Source organism: Balaenoptera physalus, assembly GCF_965194825.1.
Source record: "Balaenoptera physalus genome assembly, chromosome: 7".
In the NCBI taxonomy this organism is placed as follows: Eukaryota; Metazoa; Chordata; class Mammalia; order Artiodactyla; family Balaenopteridae; genus Balaenoptera; species Balaenoptera physalus.
The window spans coordinates 37502720-37520477 of NC_138886.1; the positions used below are offsets into that span (position 1 = coordinate 37502720).

A 17758-nucleotide genomic window follows, 5' to 3' on the forward strand; every position below is an offset into this window, starting at 1 on the left:
CTTTTTTAAAAAGTTTTTCCCGTTATGATAGTATTCTATACCGAATTTAGAATATATAAAAAAGTAGAAGGAAGAAACCCATAAACTTGCAATCTCAAAATAATTTCCATAGCATCTTGATGTAGTTCTTTCCAGACTTGGCTATTCACATTTTTACGGTGTTTAAATAAATGTAGGTTTTCGTAAGGTAAGAAAGCTGTTAATATTTTTTATTTTTTATTTTATTTTTTTAAAATAAATTTATTTATTTTAGGCTGCCTTGGGTCTTCGTTGCTCCACGCAGGCTTTCTCTAGTTGCCGCGGGCTACTCTTGTTGTGGTGCGCGGGCTTCTCATTGCGGTGGCTTCTCTCCGTGCGAAGCGCAGGCTTCAGTAATTATGAACGCAGGCTGAGTAGTTGTGGCTCATAGGCTCTAGAGCACAGGCTCCGTAGTTGTGGCGCACAGGCTTAGTTGCCCTGCAGCATGTGGGATCTTCCTGGACCAGGGATCGAGCCCGTGTCCCCTGCATTGGCAGGCGGATTCTTAACCACTGCGCCACCAGGGAAGCCCTATTTTATTTACTTTTTAACATTTATTTATTTGGCTGTCCCGGGTCTAAGTTGCGCCATGCAGGATCTAGTTCCCTGACCAGGGATCGAACCCGGGCCCACAGTGGTGTCCTAACCACTGGACCGCCAGGGAATTCCCCTAAACATCATTTCTGATGACTGTATTATTCTCTGAAGTAGATTCTGTGAAGTAGTGAATTAGCCACTCATGTGGTTAGTTATTTCAGCACTGACTTCTATGAGCTTCAGTCTCATCGATTCCAGTTGCTTGCTAAACATCCCTAAGCTCAATTTCCCACAGGTACCCAGGCCTAACATCTTTATAACTTAGGTCATTTTCTTCTTCTGTCCCAACCTGTTCTTCCTGTTGTACTTCCCAAAGCAATTAGTATCACCTAATCATCCAGGCAAGAAACACAGGACCCATTCTACACTGCTCCCTCTTCATCTTTCCTATTACTTGTCAGTCACCAACTTTTGCTAATTATATCTGCTATTTCTCAAATCTTTCTGCCCCATCCTTACTGTCACCCTAGTAGTTCAGGCCCTCCTCATTTCTCCCATAAACTGTGCAGTAGCTTCCTAGCTGATCTCCATTCCTCCAGCTTTATCCATCTTAAATCCTTTCCATTCACTACTGCCAAAGTAATCTACCTAAAACAAAAATGATCATGACACTTGCCTCCTTAAAATCCTTCAGTGAGCCATACTTTCTGCATGGTATAGAGAACCCTCCACATGCAGGTCTTTCTCTACTCCTTTAGCTTCTCTAGTCATTACCTGCTGGCGTTTATTATTCTAGTAATAGAAGAATGCCTCTAGTTTCCCCTGAGCCCCCCATGCTGTTCATTGCTTCTATATCTTTTTGCTCATCAATATTTTGATTTCTCTGTCTGGAATGGCCTCACCACTTTTTTTCAACTGGCTAATTCTGCATTGGAAACATGGAGTCTTAACCACTGGACCACCAGGGAAGTCCCCAACCTGGCTAATTCTTAATTGTCCTTCTATCCCAATTCAGGCATCATCTCAGAAAATTTACCCTGAAGGTCTGGTTTGGGCTAAATGTCCCTTTTTCCTGCTCTACATAGTGAAACCGAGTGGGGCCCTGTGGAGCTTCTGGGCATGGAGGCCTTTTTGTCCCCCATTTCTTGTAGGCAAGACTCCAGCCTCCATGACATTCCCTGAGTTCCAAAGGGCAGATTCGAACAGTTGCTAATGTAGGAAGGAGCAGCCACAAAACCACCTGAGGCAAGGTTAAAGGGATTAGAGAAGCTCATTAAGATTAGGAGACTTGAGACCCTCCACACAGCCTCATCTTGTCAGCAACCCCACCCTTGGAGCCGACCAGACCCAGTGTTGTAGCCATTTTGAAACTTTGCAAAAGAATGCAAGACTGTTACTGCCTTGATCCTTATTGTATACCCCTGACCTTGAACTCCAACTATAAGACCTCTCCCTATTCCCCAGGGAGGGGGGCACAGTTTTTGAGGTGCTATCCTGCTGTGTTCCCCTCTCTGCCTGGCAAAGAATAAAGCCACCCTTTCTTTCTCCTCCAAAACTCTGTCTCCATATCTTGTATCTCATTTCGGCATCAGTGTACAGGAAACCAATATTTTGGCATCAATAGTGATTATCTCTGTCTTTTCATTTAAAACATCCTTCAAAACCCTTTAAATCTATTACTTTGTGTATAATGACTTTCTTTTTTAAAATTAATTAATTAATTATATTTATTTATTTTTGGCTGCGTTGGGTCTTCGTTGCTGGGTGCAGGCTTCCTCTAGTTGCAGTGAGCAGGGGCTATTCTTCATTGCGGTGGGTGGGCTTCTCATTCTGGTGGCTTCTCTTGTTGCAGAGCTCGGACTTTAGGCATGTGGGCTTCAGTTGTGGCACGTGGGCTCAGTAGTTGTGGCTTGCAGGCTTAGTTGCTCCATGGCATGTGGGATCTTCCTGGACCAGGGATCGAATCTGTGTCCCCTGCATTGGCAGGTGGATTCTTAACCACTGTGCCACCAAGGAAGTCCCTATAATGACTTCCTTATAATTTCAATAGCAGCAGTCTGAGCATGTCTCATTTTTCAGTTTGTAGTCTTCCTAGACTCTTGCTTATGGAGGTCTGTTTCCTTGTATGTTTGATATATTTTACTAGGAGCTCATTTGGTTATACTTTTAAACTTTGTGAATCCTGAAGGGCCTGGATTGAGATGATTTGTCTTGGTTTCTCCTGGGTGCTAAGGTACTTGACCAACCTGGAATTATTTGTTTTTTTCTTGGATTGACTATGTTTATTTCTCAGACTATGAGTATGGTGTAAATTCACATCCCGGGTCTTCATGAAACTAGGGCTATGATTATAAATTATTAGGGAAAATTATTAGTATTAATGTTGTTAGTGTTTCCACTCAGTTTTGCTAATTCTGTTTCTCAAATCTGTCTCTTCCCCCAATTTGATGTTGAAAACTTGGCCTCTGTGCACTGGTGCTGAATCGAATCGAATCTCAGAGACTGAGTTTTGGGTGAAGTAGAAAAAAATAGCTTTATTGCTTTGCCAGGCAAAGGGGGACACAGGGGGCTCATGCCCTCAAAAACTGTGTGTCCCAACCCGGGGTGTGGTGGGGGGCACTTGGTGAGGAGTTTTATAGCAGTGGTTCAAGGGTGGGGTTGCTGATAAGGATCAGGGTGTGTGCAAGGCCTGCATTCCTTTAATCTGGCCTCAGGTGGTCTCTTGATGAGCTTCTGTGGTTCTCAAGGTTATCAAAATGTGGCCTTCTCTCTGGAATGAAGAATGCTTCATCAAGTAGTTAACATCTTCCATTTGTTGGGGGTTTTAGTTCTGCAGAAGAGCTCAAAGATATTGTTATGTGTATCCCTTGGGGCGAGGAGGAACCAGGACCCTGTCCCAAGGCTGCACTGTTGTTTCTTGACTGCTCCTCCCTTGTCTCTGCATCCCCTCCCTTCCCTGATTAGCAACTGTTTGAACCTGTCCTTTGGAACAAAGGGAAGGTCATGGAGACTGAAGCCTATTTCCTACAAACAAGAAATGGGGGACACAGAAAGACCTCCATGCCCAGGAGCCCCACAGGGTCCTGCTTGGTTTCACATTCTTAGTGTCACCAGAGACAAATTGGTTTTTTATTGGCTCTTGTTTCCAGCATGCAGATTTTTTTTGTTCACGTGTTCACAATATAGCCCTTTTGGTTGCCTAGCTTTATGTGCAGTTCTCAGATTCAGCTCCCCCACTTTGTCAAGTCTAAATACTATTCCTTGGTGGGGCTGATAACCAGCAAAACTTTAGGTTTCTGGGTTGGGCATATTTTTAGGGCAACCGTAGTGTCTGTGTTGGCTTTCCATCTAATTTTGGCTCTAGAATCTCCTTCCTCCTTTCCTCACCTCTTTCCCTCTCTCCCTTCCCCTCTCTTTTTTTCCCTTTCTCTCTTCCTCTCTTCCTTTCTCCCTCCCTGTCTCCTTTCTTCTTTCTTTCTCTCTTTCTTGCCTTCTCTTTCTCTCTTTCTTTCCCTTTCTTTCTCTCTCTCTCTCCCTCTCTCTCTTTCTTTCTCTCTCTCTCTCCTCCCTTCCTTCCCTCCTTCCTACCTTCCTTCCTTCCTTCCTTTCTCCCCTTATAAAAGTGTATTTGTTCTAGTTAAGCCAGCATTTGGATTTTTGCAGTGCAAGGGCATTTCATAACATCTAGCCTAGTTAAATTGCCAGAAATGGAAATCTTATAGACTTCATTTTAAAAATTGGATTCTATTTCAAGCTTACTTGCAGATTTTTACCATGGAATCTCTGTCAAATACTTGTTTGCTTTTCTTTTGGTTATATTTAAAATTAGTGTTTTTTGTTGTTGTTTTTTTAAAATCAGAGTAATATATGCACATTGCTTTGAAAGTCAGATAGTAACAAAAAGCAGGCTTGGGAATTCCCTGGCCATCCAGTGGTTAAGACTCGGCACTTTAACTGCTGGGACCTGGGTTTGATCCCTGGTGGGGGAGCTGAGATCCCGCAATCCGTTCAGCGTGGGCAAGGCAAAAAAAAAAGGCAGGCTCTTTTCTCCCACCTTCTTCTACTGCAAGCTCTGCTTACCAGAGGTAACCACTTTAAGTTCTTTTGGCTATTTTTTGCATTGTTCACATCCTTATTTTTTATTTTTAAAAATAAGTTTATTTATTTATTTATTTTTGGCTGTGTTGGGTCTTTGTTGCTGTGCGCAGGCTTCCCCTAGTTGTGGCGAGCGGGGGCTACTCTTCGTTGTGGTGCGCTGGCTTCTCATTGCGGTGGCTTCTCTTGTTGCGGAGCATGGGCTCTAGGCGCACGGGCTTCAGTAGCTGTGGCACATGGGCTCAGTAGTTGTGGCTCGTGGACTCAGTAGTTGTGGCTCGCGGGCTCTAGAGTGCAGGGTCAGTAGCTGTGGCGCATGGGCTTAGTTGCTCTGCAGCATGTGGGATCTTCCCAGACCAGGGCTCGAACCTGTGTCCCCTGCATTGGCAGGTGGATTCTTAACCACTGAGCCACCAGGGAAGCCCCACATCCTTATTTTTAAGTAATAAACTTTTACCAATATTTCTTGATTTATTAATTTTAGACAGTATATATTGATTTTTTAAATTGAGGTATAGTTGATTTACAATGCATTAATTTCTGCTGTACAGCAAAGTGATTCAGTTATATATATATTCTTTTTTGTATTCTTTTCCATTATGGTTTATTACAAGATATTAAATATAGTTCCTTGTGCTATACAGTAGGTCCTTGTTTATCTATTTTATATATAGTAGTTTGTATCCGTTAATCCCAAACCCCTACGTTATCCCTCCCCCACCCCCTTTCCCCTTTGGTAACCGTAAGTTTGTTTTCTATCAAACACTTGATTTTAAATGTGTTACAGGACAAGATCCATTTTCTCATAAATATTTTAAAGTATTTTTATAGAAATCTCAAGTTTTTAACAACATACACAGTTGTTTCTTTATGTATTTTTTGGCATGTTATAGTTACTGTGTCATTATTGTGCACATAATATTGTGTGTAATAATGTGCACTGCAATTGCCTTTGACAGATGATTTCCTTTATGTCGTGTGGAGGAAATTCACTTAAATGAGTCCTCACAGTTGACTACAGAGTGAGACCCAATGTTCAATGAGGGTAATCACCAATGCTGCAAAAGTCTGTTGTGAAAAAGTTTGTTTCTGGGTGATGAACACCAAAAGAATGCTCTACAGCAGAGAAAAATGAAAAAGCTGGTGGTTGTGTAAAAAATTTCCAGATAGTAAAATGGACAATGTTAAGAGACATTTGAGCAAATATTAAGAGATATTAAGAGCAAATTTGGTAAGGAGTTTCCTTTCGACAGTCATTTCAACATGTAAGCAATATGAAAAAATAATTACTGAGACATCTTTCATCCTTTTTGGTACTGTGTTCGAAATCCAATGTATATTTTACACTTACAGCACATCTCAATTCAGACTAGCCCTATTTTAAAGTGCTTTAGCCACGTGTGGCTATTGGCTACCATATGTAACAACACAGGATTAAATTATGAAGACAGTTCAGAGTACTTACAGGAGAACAGTCTTTCAACACACATTCTTCAGTCATGGTACCTTCTCAGGTATCTCTGGATCACGTGTTTCCTTCGTGATTGAGCTGATCTGGAGCACAATGCTGAGATGCTAGAGTCTAAGCTCCATACCCAGGGGACAAAATCCTATCGAATGGAACATTCATGCACTTGTTGGTCTGAGATTATTTACCCTTTTCATTAAGGAATACTGACTAAAAATCAGTTGAGGATCACGTACAGAAAACATTTGTTTGAGATTTTCAAAGGAGAAAAAATAGAAAATACTTTAACCATTTTAAAAATGATTTCTGGGGGCTTCCCTGGTGGTGCGGTGGTTGAGAATCTGCCTGCCAATGCAGGGGACGCGGGTTCGAGCCCTGGTCTGGGAAGATCCCACATGCCGCGGAGCAACTCGGCCTGTGAGCCACAATTACTGAGCCTGCGTGTCTGGAGCCTGTGCTTGGCAACGAGAGGCCACGATAGTGAGAGGCCCGCGCACCGCGATGAAGAGTGGCCCCCGCTTGCCACAACTAGAGAAAGCCCTCGCACAGAAACGAAGACCCAACACAGCCATACATACATACATACATACATACATAAATAAAAAGAATGTAAGCAGACAAGAATAGCATTAAAAAAATAAATAAAAAATAAAAAAAAAATAAAAATGATTTCTGGGTAAGAACCCAGAATTTCATTAATTCAATGTAGAAAATCATATATAATGAATGTCTGCAGCTTGCCTAGAGAGAGGAGAATAAGAATTGAGTCCAAGCACCTCATTCCTTTTTTGTTTTGCAGCATCAATGCAGGGAAGAAGAGGAGCAAAGAGGGAGCATTTTGTGGGTAAGGTTCTGCCTATTCAATCTGGAGCTCTGAAGGGTTAACCTTAATCTCTCCTTTCTGTGAGACCCAGGTCCATATCCATAGTCTCTAAGGACGTCAGCTACTAGAGCTCATCACTCTTAGAAAACAAAGCTCTCAGCAGGGAGAGTCATAGGAAGGAGTCAGAACCAAGAACACTTCTCCAGTTCCCTGCTAGGTCCATCCCTGGGAATGGAAAAATGGTGGGGCGGGCCTGTGGGTCTTGCCCACTAGGTGGCAGTGTGAGACACAGTGGAAAAGATATCTGGAGGCAGACCTTTTGGGTCCTGTTTTGGGACAAATTGATTAATTTTCCTAAGGCTCAGATTCCTCCTTGAGATACACTTGACCTTCATCCCTCACAGCGTGGTTATGAGGATCAGATGGGATAAAGTATAAAATGTTATTCCATCCTTGAGCCTGTCTATTGTTGTCACTGACTGTTTGACCTTGTGTACTAATGCTTGGGGCTTTTGGAGTCTAGTCTCCCAAGAGCCTCCCCCAGAGGACAGTTTTGCTCAGCCTCCTATAAGATCCTTTGCTCCTACCTTCACCACATGTGACCAAGTCTCCTGCTTTCCCAGCTTGGAGAGTTTGCCAGAAAGGAGCGCACGTGACATGGGACCTGCTTACTCTTTGGAAAAGCAGGTATTGATGAAGCTCTTCTTCTTTCCTTCCCCTTCTTCCTAGCATGGCCTCTGTGACTGCAGGGCCCCTGTGCAGCTGAGGTTGACATGAGAGGGTAATCCTATAGGGAAGGGAATGTGAAAGAAATCCCTCATTGAGGAATAAAAGAAGCATCTTGAAGTCAGTGACGTAGGGAACGTGACTCCTGCCAGGCTTGCTGGGCCCTCCTAGCCTCATTCTGCTCCCAGCTGCAGCTTGTACATCCTGTCTTTTGCAGCCATCTGGGCAAGCTTCTTGATGAGGACAATTTGTAGCAAGATCCCTGCTGAGAGGATCATGATAGAGTGACTGTAGAAGCTGATCTTCTGATGTCTGGGGAGGTTGGGGAAGCTGCTGCTTCCTCTGTGTCCCTTTGGCTGTGTCCCATAGGTTCTCTGCCTGAGCCACCCACTCTCTGTCCTCCCCACTCTCACCAGACCCTCTAGAAAAGGAATTAAGAGCCCCTCTGAGTGACCTCTCTCACACTGTCCTATTTATCCCTCTGTCAGCCTGAGAACCTACAGAGACCCATCTTCCCATGCTGTACTCATCTTAGTTCATTGTCTCCCTTCCTTTAATTGTACCCCAACATCCCAGTGGGCCCCAGGCCTACATCACTCTTTTCATTCACATCACTGGCCTTCTTCCTGCCATTACAGGTCACTCTGCCATTTGCCCCCATATTTTCACTGACCTATTTTTCTCATCCACTGATAGTTTTATCTCCTCCATCTGTGGAGTTTTGCCACTGGGTGCCCTCCTTGCCTTTTTATTCACTTAACCTTCTTTGACCACACCTCTAACTTTCTTTTTTTGAAAATAAATTTATTTTTATTTTTGGCTGTGTTGGATCTTCGTTGCTGTGCGCGGGCTTTCTCTAGTTGCGGCGAGTGGGGGCTACTCTTCGTTGTGGCTTCTAGTTGCGGAGCACGGGCTCTAGGCATGCGGACTTAAGTAGTTGTGGCACGCGGGCTCAGTAGTTGTGGCTTGCAGGCTCTAGAGCACAGGCTCAGTAGTTGTGACTCATGGGCTTAGTTGCTCCGCGGCATGTGGGATCTTCCTGGACCAGGGCTCGAACCTGTGTCCCCTGCATGGGCAGGCGGATTCTTAACCACTGCGCCACCAGGGAAGCCCAGACCCCATCTCTAACTTTTATCTTTGTTCCAGGATCTCTGCTGCTAGACCCTACCTCCCCCAAACTCTCAAGACTGAGCCTCTCTTTTTTTAAAAAAAATTTTAATTAATTAATTTATTTATTTTTGGCTGTGTTGGGTCTTAGTTTCTGTGCGAGGGCTTTCTCTAGTTGCTGCAAGCAGGGGCCACTCTTCATTGCAGTGCGCGGGCCTCTCACTATCGTGGCCTCTCTTGTTGCGGAGCACAGGCTCCAGATGCGCATGAGCCTCCCTTTATAACCTGTCTTTTTTATTACTCTCACCACCTTTTGGCCACCAGCCCTTTTTGCCACTGATTCCCACTTTCTTATTGGATTGTCCTCCATCTCTAACACTTGCCTTTTCCCATTTTCCTTCAGAGCACACTCAGATCCTATTCTCTAGCTAGACTTTGTGTCTGGACTATTTCACCTCACCTAACTCCACCTTTTCTCAGGATATCAACCTCTTATGCATGGATCTCTCTTATTCATTTAAAAAAATATTATTTCTAAAAATTGAGATATAATTCCCATACCATAGAATTCACCCCTATGAAGTGTACGAGTCATAGTTTTTAGGATATTCTCAAGGTTGTGCAATCATCACCACTATCTAATTTCAAAATACTTTCATCATTTCAACAAGAGGTATGCCCATTAACACACTCCTCATTCCTTCCTTCTCCCAGCCCCTGGCAATCACTAATCTCTTTTCTGTCTCTATAGATGTGCCTGTTCTGGATATCTCATATAAATGGAATATATAATATAATTGAAAATTTGTGTCTACCTTCTTTCCCATAGCATAAGATTTTGAAAGTTTATCCTTTTGTAGCATGTACTAGTACTTCATTCCTTTTTTATGGCTGAATAATATTCCATTGTATCGATATACCACATTTTGTTTTTCCATTTGTCAGTTGGTGGACATTTGAGTTATTTCCATCTTTTGGTTATTATGAATAATGCTATTATAAACATCTGTGTGTAAGTTTTTGTGGAAATATATGTTTTCATTTCTCTTGGGTATGTACCTTGGAGTGAGATTGTTGGGTCATATGATAATTCTATGTTTAACTTTTTGAGGAACCATAAAATTATTTTCCAAGTGACTGCACCATTTTACATTTCTCAACAATGTACAAGAGTTCCCTCATGACCCATGGCATTGACATCTTCTCATGTGTTTGTTGGCCATTTAAATATCTTGTAGTCTGGCAAAATTTCTATTCATGTTTTTTGCCTGTCTTAAAATTGGGTAGATTGTCTTTTTGTTGTTGAGTTATAAGAGTATTTTATGTATTCTGGATACTAAGCCCTTATAAATGTATGATTTGCAAATACTTTATCCCATTCTATGAGTTATCTTTTCACTCTCTTGATAGTGTCCTTTGACGCCCAAAGTTTTTAATTTTGATGAAGTCCAATTTTTCTATTTTTCCCTTTGTTGCTCACATATTTGGTGTCATATCTAAGAATCCATTGCCAAATCCAAGATCATGAAGATCTACTTCTGTGTTTTCTTCTAAGAGTTTTATGGTTTTAGCTCTTATATTTAGGTCTTTGATCCATTTTGATGTCATTGTTGTTTCTTTTAAATCATTAATTAATTTTATTGAGATATAATTGACACATAACATTGTATTAGTTTTAGATGTAGACTTCATTTTTTTTTTTTTTAAATGTTGTGGAGTGTCACGTACAGGGAAGTGTAGATTGTAGGAAAGCTCAGTGTTGTGTTTTTTTAAATTTTATTTATTTATTTATTTATTTATGGCTGTGTTGGGTCTTCGTTTCTGTGCGAGGGCTTTCTGTAGTTGCGGCAAGCGGGGGCCACTCTTCATCGCGGTGCGCGGGCCTCTCACCATCACGGCCTCCCTTGTTGCGAAGCACAGGCTCCAGACGCGCAGGCTCAGTAATTGTGGCTCACGGGCCCAGTTGCTCCGCGGCATGTGGGATCCTCCCAGACCAGGGCTCGAACCCGTGTCCCCTGCATTGGCAGGCAGATTCTCAACCACTGCGCCACCAGGGAAGCCCCGACTTCATTGTTTTTTATTGTGATAAAATACACGTAATATTTCTCATTCGTAAGTGTACAATTCAGATTCAGGCATTAGATACACTCACAATATTGTGTAATCATCACCACTATCTACTCCTAAAACTTTTTCATCATCCCCAACATAAACTCTGTACCCATTAAATAATAACTCCCTCTCCTTCCCCCTCCCACAACCCCAGCTTCTGGTAACCTCTATTCTACTTTCTGTCCCTATGAATTTGCCTACTCTAGGTACCTCATATAAGTGGATTCATACAATATTTATCCTTCTGTGTCTAGTTAATTTCACATGTTTTTAAGATTCACCCATGTTGTAGCATATATAAAAATTTTCATTTCTTTGTTTTGGCTGACTTATATTCCATTGTATATATGTACTACATTTTGTTTATTCATTCATCTGTTGATGAACACTTGGGTTGTTTTCACTTTTTGGCTATTGTGAATAATGCTGCTATGAACATTGGTGTACAAATATATGTTCAAATTCCTGCTTTCAATTTTTTTGGATGTATACCTAGGAGTAGAATTGCTGGGTCATATGATAGTTCTATGTTTAACTTTTTAAGGAGCCACCAAATTGTTTTCCTTAGTGGCTGCACTATTTTTACATTCCCACCAGCAATGCACAAGTGTTCCGATTTCTCCATATCCTTGTGAACACTTCTTATTTTCTGTTTTTTAAATTTTATTATCCTACTTGGTGGAAGTGGTATGTCATTGTGGTTTTGATTTGCATTTCCCTCATGACTAATGAAGTTGAGCATCTTTTCATGTACTTATTGGCTATTTGTATATCTTCTTTGGAGAAATGTGAAGTACTTTTATCTTCGATTTGGATTGTTTGCTTTTTTGTTGTTGAGTTGTTTATATATTCTGGATATTAATATCTTATAAGATATATAATTTGCAAATATTTTCTCCCATTCTGTAGGTTGTCTTTTCACTTTCTTAGTAGTGTCCTTTGATTCATAGAAGTGCTGAACTTTATGAAGTCTAATTTATCTATTTTTTTCTCTTGTTGCCTGTGCTTCTGGTGTCGTACCCAGGAAACTGTTCCAAAATGCATTGTCATAAAGTTTTTTCCCAATGTTTTCTCCCCAGAGCTCTATAGTTTTAGCTCTTAAGTTTAGGCCTTTGATACATTTTGAGTTAATTTTTATATATGGTGTAATATAAATATTCAGTTTTCTCAGCATCATTTGTTGAAAAGATTGTCCTTTCCCCATTGAATGGTATTGGAACCCTTTTCAAAAATCAATTGACCATATATGTGAGGGTTTATTTCTGGGCTCCTTATTTGATTCCATTGGTCTGTATGTCTATCCTTATGCTAGTACTATACTGTTTTAATTAATGTAGTTTTAAAAAAAATTTATTTATTTATTTATTTATGGCTGCGTTGGGTCTTTGTTGCGGCGCGCGGGCTTCTCATTGCGGTGCCTTCTCTTGTTGTGGAGCATGGGCTCTAGGCACATGGGCTTCAGTAGTTGTGGCACACGGGCTCAGTAGTTGTGGCTCGCAGGCTCTAGAGTGCAGGCTCAGTAGTTGTGGCGTATGGGCTTAGTTGCTCCGCGACGTGTGGGATCTTCCCGGACCAGGGATTGAAACTGTGTCCCCTGCATTGGCAGGCAGATTCTTAACCACTGTGCCACCAGGGAAGTCTCAATTAATGTAGTTTTTTAGTAAGTTTTGAAGTAAAGAAGTATGAATTCTCCAACTTTATTCTTCTTTTTCAAGATTGTTTTGGCTATTTGAGACTCCTTGCAATTCCATATGATTTTGATGATGGCTTTTCCATTTCTACAAAAAAGGTAGTTGGAATTTTAATACGGATTATGTTGAATCTGTAGATCATGTTGGATAATATTGACATCTTAACAATGTTAAGTCTTCCTATCCATGGGTACAGATGTCTTTCCATTTATATAGTTCTTTAATTTCTTTCAGCCATGTTTTTTAGTTTTCAGGATATAAATCCTTAACCTCCTCCGATAGATTAATTCCTAAGTATTTGATACTTTTTATGCTATTATAAATGGAATTGCCTTCATAATTTCCTTTTTGGATGGTTTATTTGTGGTGCATAGAGAAACACAACTGATTTTTGTGTGTTAATCTTGTACCCTGCAACTTTGTTGAATTTATTTATTAGTGCTACTAGCTTTCTTGTGGATTCTTTGGGATTTTCTATATATAAGATCATGTCATCTGTGAATAGAAATAGTTTCACCTTTTCCTTTCCAATTTGGATGACTTCTATTTCTTTTTCTTATCAAGGAGAACTTCCAATACACTGCTGAACAGCAGTAGTGAAAGTGAGCATCTTTGCCTTGTTCCTGATCTTAGGGGGAATACTTTCAGTCTTTCATCATGGAATATGATGCTAGCTGTGGATTTTTAAAAAAAATACTCATTGTCATGTTGAGGAATTTTCCCTCTACTCCTTATTTCTGAGTTTTTGGCATGAAAAGTTTGGATTTTGTCAAATGTTTTTTCTGTGTCAGCTGAGATGATCATGTGGTTTTTTTCCCCTTTGTTCTATCAATATGATGTATTACATTGATTGATTTTCTTATGTTGAACCACCCTTGTATTCCTGGAATAAATCCCACTTAGCTATGGTAAATAATTCTTGTAATATGCTATTGAGTTCAATTTGCTAATATTTTGTTAAAGATAAATCTTTGTTAAAGATTTTTGCGTCTATTTTTTGCATCTGTGAGGAATGTTGGGCTGTAATTTTCTTTTCTAATCTAATTTTATTATTTGAATTTATTATTTTCTAATTTTAGAATGTAAAATGGATTGTTTTCTAATTTTTCATTATCTGGCTTTGGTATCAGGGTACTGCTGACTTCATAGAATGAGTTAGAAAGTGTTGCCTCTTCAATTTTTGGAAAGAGTTTGAGAAGGATTGGTATTAATTCTTTAAATGTTTGGTAGAATTCACTAGTGAAGCCATCATTCTAGAATTTTTCTTTGTTGGAAGGCTTTTGATTACTGATTCAATCTCTTTGCTTGTCATTTGTCTGTTGAGATTTCTACTTCCTTTGAAGTCAGTTGGTAATTTCTATGTGTATTAATCAGGGTTCACCAGAAAAACAGAGCCAATAGGAGATCATATATATATATATATATATATATATATATATATATATATATATATATATATATAAAACCTAGGCTCTCCTAATAATATGTATAATAATATATATATATATATATATATATATATATATATATATATATATATATATATAATCTAGGATCTCCCATTGGTTATTTATGTGTGTGTTTGATTTTTACATATACACAAATTTCCCCATTTCCCTTCTCTTATTGATTTCTTTCATTCCATTGTGATCATAGAACATACTTTGTATGATTTTGGTCCTTTTAAGTTTATTGATATTTGTTTTAACGATTAATATATGGTCTCACTTGGAGAATGTTTTATGTGTACTTGAAAAGAATGTATATTCTGCTATTATTGGATGGAGTGCTCTATAGATGTCTGTTAGGTCTAGTTGATTTATAATGTTGTTCAAGTCTTCTATTTCCTTGTTAATCTTTGGCCTAGTTGTTCTATACATTATTGAAAGTGGCATATTGAAATCTCTCATTATTATTGTTGAATTGTTTATTTCTCCCTTAAATTGTGTCAGTTTTTGCTTCATGTATTTGGGGTTCTGTTTTTAGGTGCATGTATGTTTATAATTGTTATATCTTCTTAATGAATTGACTCTTTTATAATTATAAAATATAATCTCTTTTTTTTTTGCCTCTTGTAACAGTTTTTCTTTTAAAGTTTGATTTGTCTGATATTAGTACAGATACTTTAAAGCTTTCGTTTTGTTATTGTTTGCATGGTATATCTTTTTCCATCCTTTTACTCTCTTTTTTTTTAAAGGATGACCATATTTTAAAAAAATTATTTATAATTTTTATTTATTGATTGATTGATTGATTTTTGGCTATGCCAGGTCTTTGTTGCGGCGTGTGGGATCTTCATTATGGCACGCGGGATCTTTAGTTGCAGCATTCGGACTTCTTATTGTGAAGTTGTGGCATGCAGACTCTTAGTTGTGACATGCAGACTTCTTAGTTGTGGCATAAGGACTTCTTAGTTGCGGCATGGGGGCTTCTTAGTTGCAGCATGCAGACTCTTAATTGCGGCATGCGAACTCTTAGTTGTGGCATGCATGCGGGATCTAGTTCCCCAACCCGGGCCCCCTGCATTGGAAGCCTGAAGTCTCACCCACTGGACCACCAGGGAAGTCCCTACATCCTTTTATTCTTAATTATCTGTGTCTTTGAATCCAAAGTGTGTCTCTTGTAGATAGCATATAACTGGATCGTATATATATATATTTTTAATTAATTAATTTATTTATTTATTTATTTTTGGCTGTGTTGGGTCTTAGTTTCTGCACGAGGGCTTTCTCCAGTTGCGGCAAGCGGGGGCCACTCTTCATCGCGGTGCGCGGGCCTCTCACTATCGCGACCTCTCTTGTTGCGGAGCACAGGCTCCAGACGCACAGGCTCAGGTGTGGCTCATGGGCCGAGTTGCTCTGTGGCACGTGGGATCCTCCCAGACCAGGGCTCGAACCCGTGTCTCCTGCATTGGCAGGCAGATTCTCAACCACTGCGCCACCAGGGAAGCCCTGGATCGTATATTTTTTAAAATACAATTTTCCAATCTCAGTCTTTTAATTGGAAAGTTTTAATCCACTTATATTTAGTGTAGTATACGGTAGGGGTTATATCTACCATTTTGCTTTTGGTTTTTTATATTTCTTATGTCATTTTTGTTTGTTTCTCAGTTGCTCCTTTACTGCCTTCTTTTTTGTTAAATAGATGTTTTCTGGTATGCTATTTTAATTACATTGTCATTTCTTTTACTATAGTTTTGAGTTATTTTCTTAGTGGTTGCCTTGGGGATTATAATTATCACAATTTATCGTACTAATTTAGCCTGATAAATCTTATCTGTATCTTATTTTATCTTAATAAATCTTAATTTATGACAATTTAGTTTGGACTAATACCAGTTCAATTTCTATAGTATATAAAAATTTTGCTCCTATACAGCTCCATTTTCTTCCCCCTCCTTTGTACTCTTATGGGCATACAAATTACATCTTTATACATTGTATGTCCAGCAACACAGATTTATCATTATTGCTTTATGAAGGTATTTTTAAAATCAGATGGGAGAAGAAAAGAGTTACAAACAAATATACATTTATACTATCTTTTATATTTTCCTCTGTAGGTACCTTTGCCAGTGCTATTTATTTTTTTCATGTGGATTTGAGTTACTGGTCTAATTTCCTTTTTTATTTTTTTTCCAGCCTGAAGGACTCCACTGGTATTTTCTGTACAGCAGAATTGCTAGCAATGGGTTTTCAGTTTTTGTTTATCTGGTCCTAATTCTTCCTCCATATTTGTGGATAGTTTCAGTGATTATAGAATTTTTCTTTCAGACCTTTGAGTATGCCATCCAATGCCTTCTGGCCTTCATAGCCTCTGATGAGAAATAAGCTGCTAATCTTATTGAGGATCTCTTGTACGTGATGAGTTACTTTTCTCTTGCTTCTTTCAAGATTGTCCCTGTCTTGTCTTCTGATAGTTTGATTATGATGTGTCTAACTGTGGATCTCTTTGTGTTTATCATACCTAGAACTTGTTAAGCTCCTTGGATATGTAGACTAGTCTTTCATTCAACTTGGAAAGTTTTGGCCATTATTTTTCTGGTTATTATTTCTGCCCCTTTCTTTCTGTCCTCTCTTTCTGGGACTCCCGTTATTTGTATGTTGTACACTTGATGTTGTCCCACAGGTCTTCTAGGCTCTGTTAATTTTTCTTCATTACTTTTTCTTTCTGTTCCTCACATTAGATAATCTCAGTTGACTTATCTTCAAAATCACTGATTTTTCTTCCACCCGTTCAGATCTGTCTTTGAGCTCCTATTGAAAGTTTCATTTCAGTTATCGTACTTTTCAACTTCAGAGTTCCTATTTGGTTATATTTAAAAAGTAATTCCTATCTCCTATTTATAATCTCTATTTGGTGAGCCATTGTTTTCATACTTTCCATTAGTTTTTTCTAAAACATAGTTTTCTTTACTTCTTTGAAAATATTTTGAATGGCTGATTTAAAGTCTTTGTCTGGTAAGTCCAGTATCTGGATTTCCTCAAGGTCAATTTTAATTTATTTTTATTATTTATTTATTTATTTATTGGCTGCACCATGCAGGTTGTGGGATTTTTAGTTCCCTTACCAGAGATCGAACCCAGGCCCTCAGCACTGAGAGCACGGAGTCCTAACCACTGGATCGCCAGGGAATTCCCAGGGTCACTTTTTATTGATTTTTGTTTTTTCCCCTGCATATATGTATGGGCCATACTTTTTTGTGTCTTTGCATGTTTTATAGTTTTTATTGAAAATTGGACATTTTAAATAATATAACATGGCAACTCTAGAAGTCATATTCTCTCCAGAGTTTGTTGTTATTGCTGTTTTGTTATTTGCATATTGACTTTTCTGAACTAATTCTGTAAGATCTATATTCTTTGTTGTATGTAGACACTAAGTCTCTGCTTGATTAGCTTAGTGGTCAGTTAATTATTGAATAGAGGTTTTGTTATATCATTAGAACCGATGAGTTGCCCAGTCTTTGCTGAGAAGATATCTGGGACTATTTTAGAGTCATTTGCTGACATGCAGGACACCCAAGCTCCCAACCACTGTGGAACACTGATGACAAACCAAATCAACTGCACAGTCTTCAGCAGCTCCCACATCCTCAAACCTGGGAGGACCGTTTGCAGCATAAATGGAGCCAACTTTTCTAGGGTCTCCCCTCTCTGCACAATGAGTCCCTTGTAGCTG

The 17758-nt window shown here is 39.4% G+C and overlaps 1 protein-coding gene across 3 annotated transcripts in view; it reads left to right on the forward strand.

Moving 5' to 3' along the window:
• LOC309663854 (uncharacterized protein) overlaps positions 1-17758 on the forward strand; it is a 66668-nt gene that overhangs the window by 827 nt on the left and 48083 nt on the right. For all 3 annotated transcript variants that reach the window (XM_082468471.1, XM_082468472.1, XM_082468470.1), the window contains exon 2: positions 7565-7628. In XM_082468471.1, the coding sequence (XP_082324597.1) occupies positions 7599-7628 (30 nt within the window). In that variant the 5' untranslated portion in view covers positions 7565-7598. The remainder of the gene's footprint in view (positions 1-7564; positions 7629-17758) is intronic.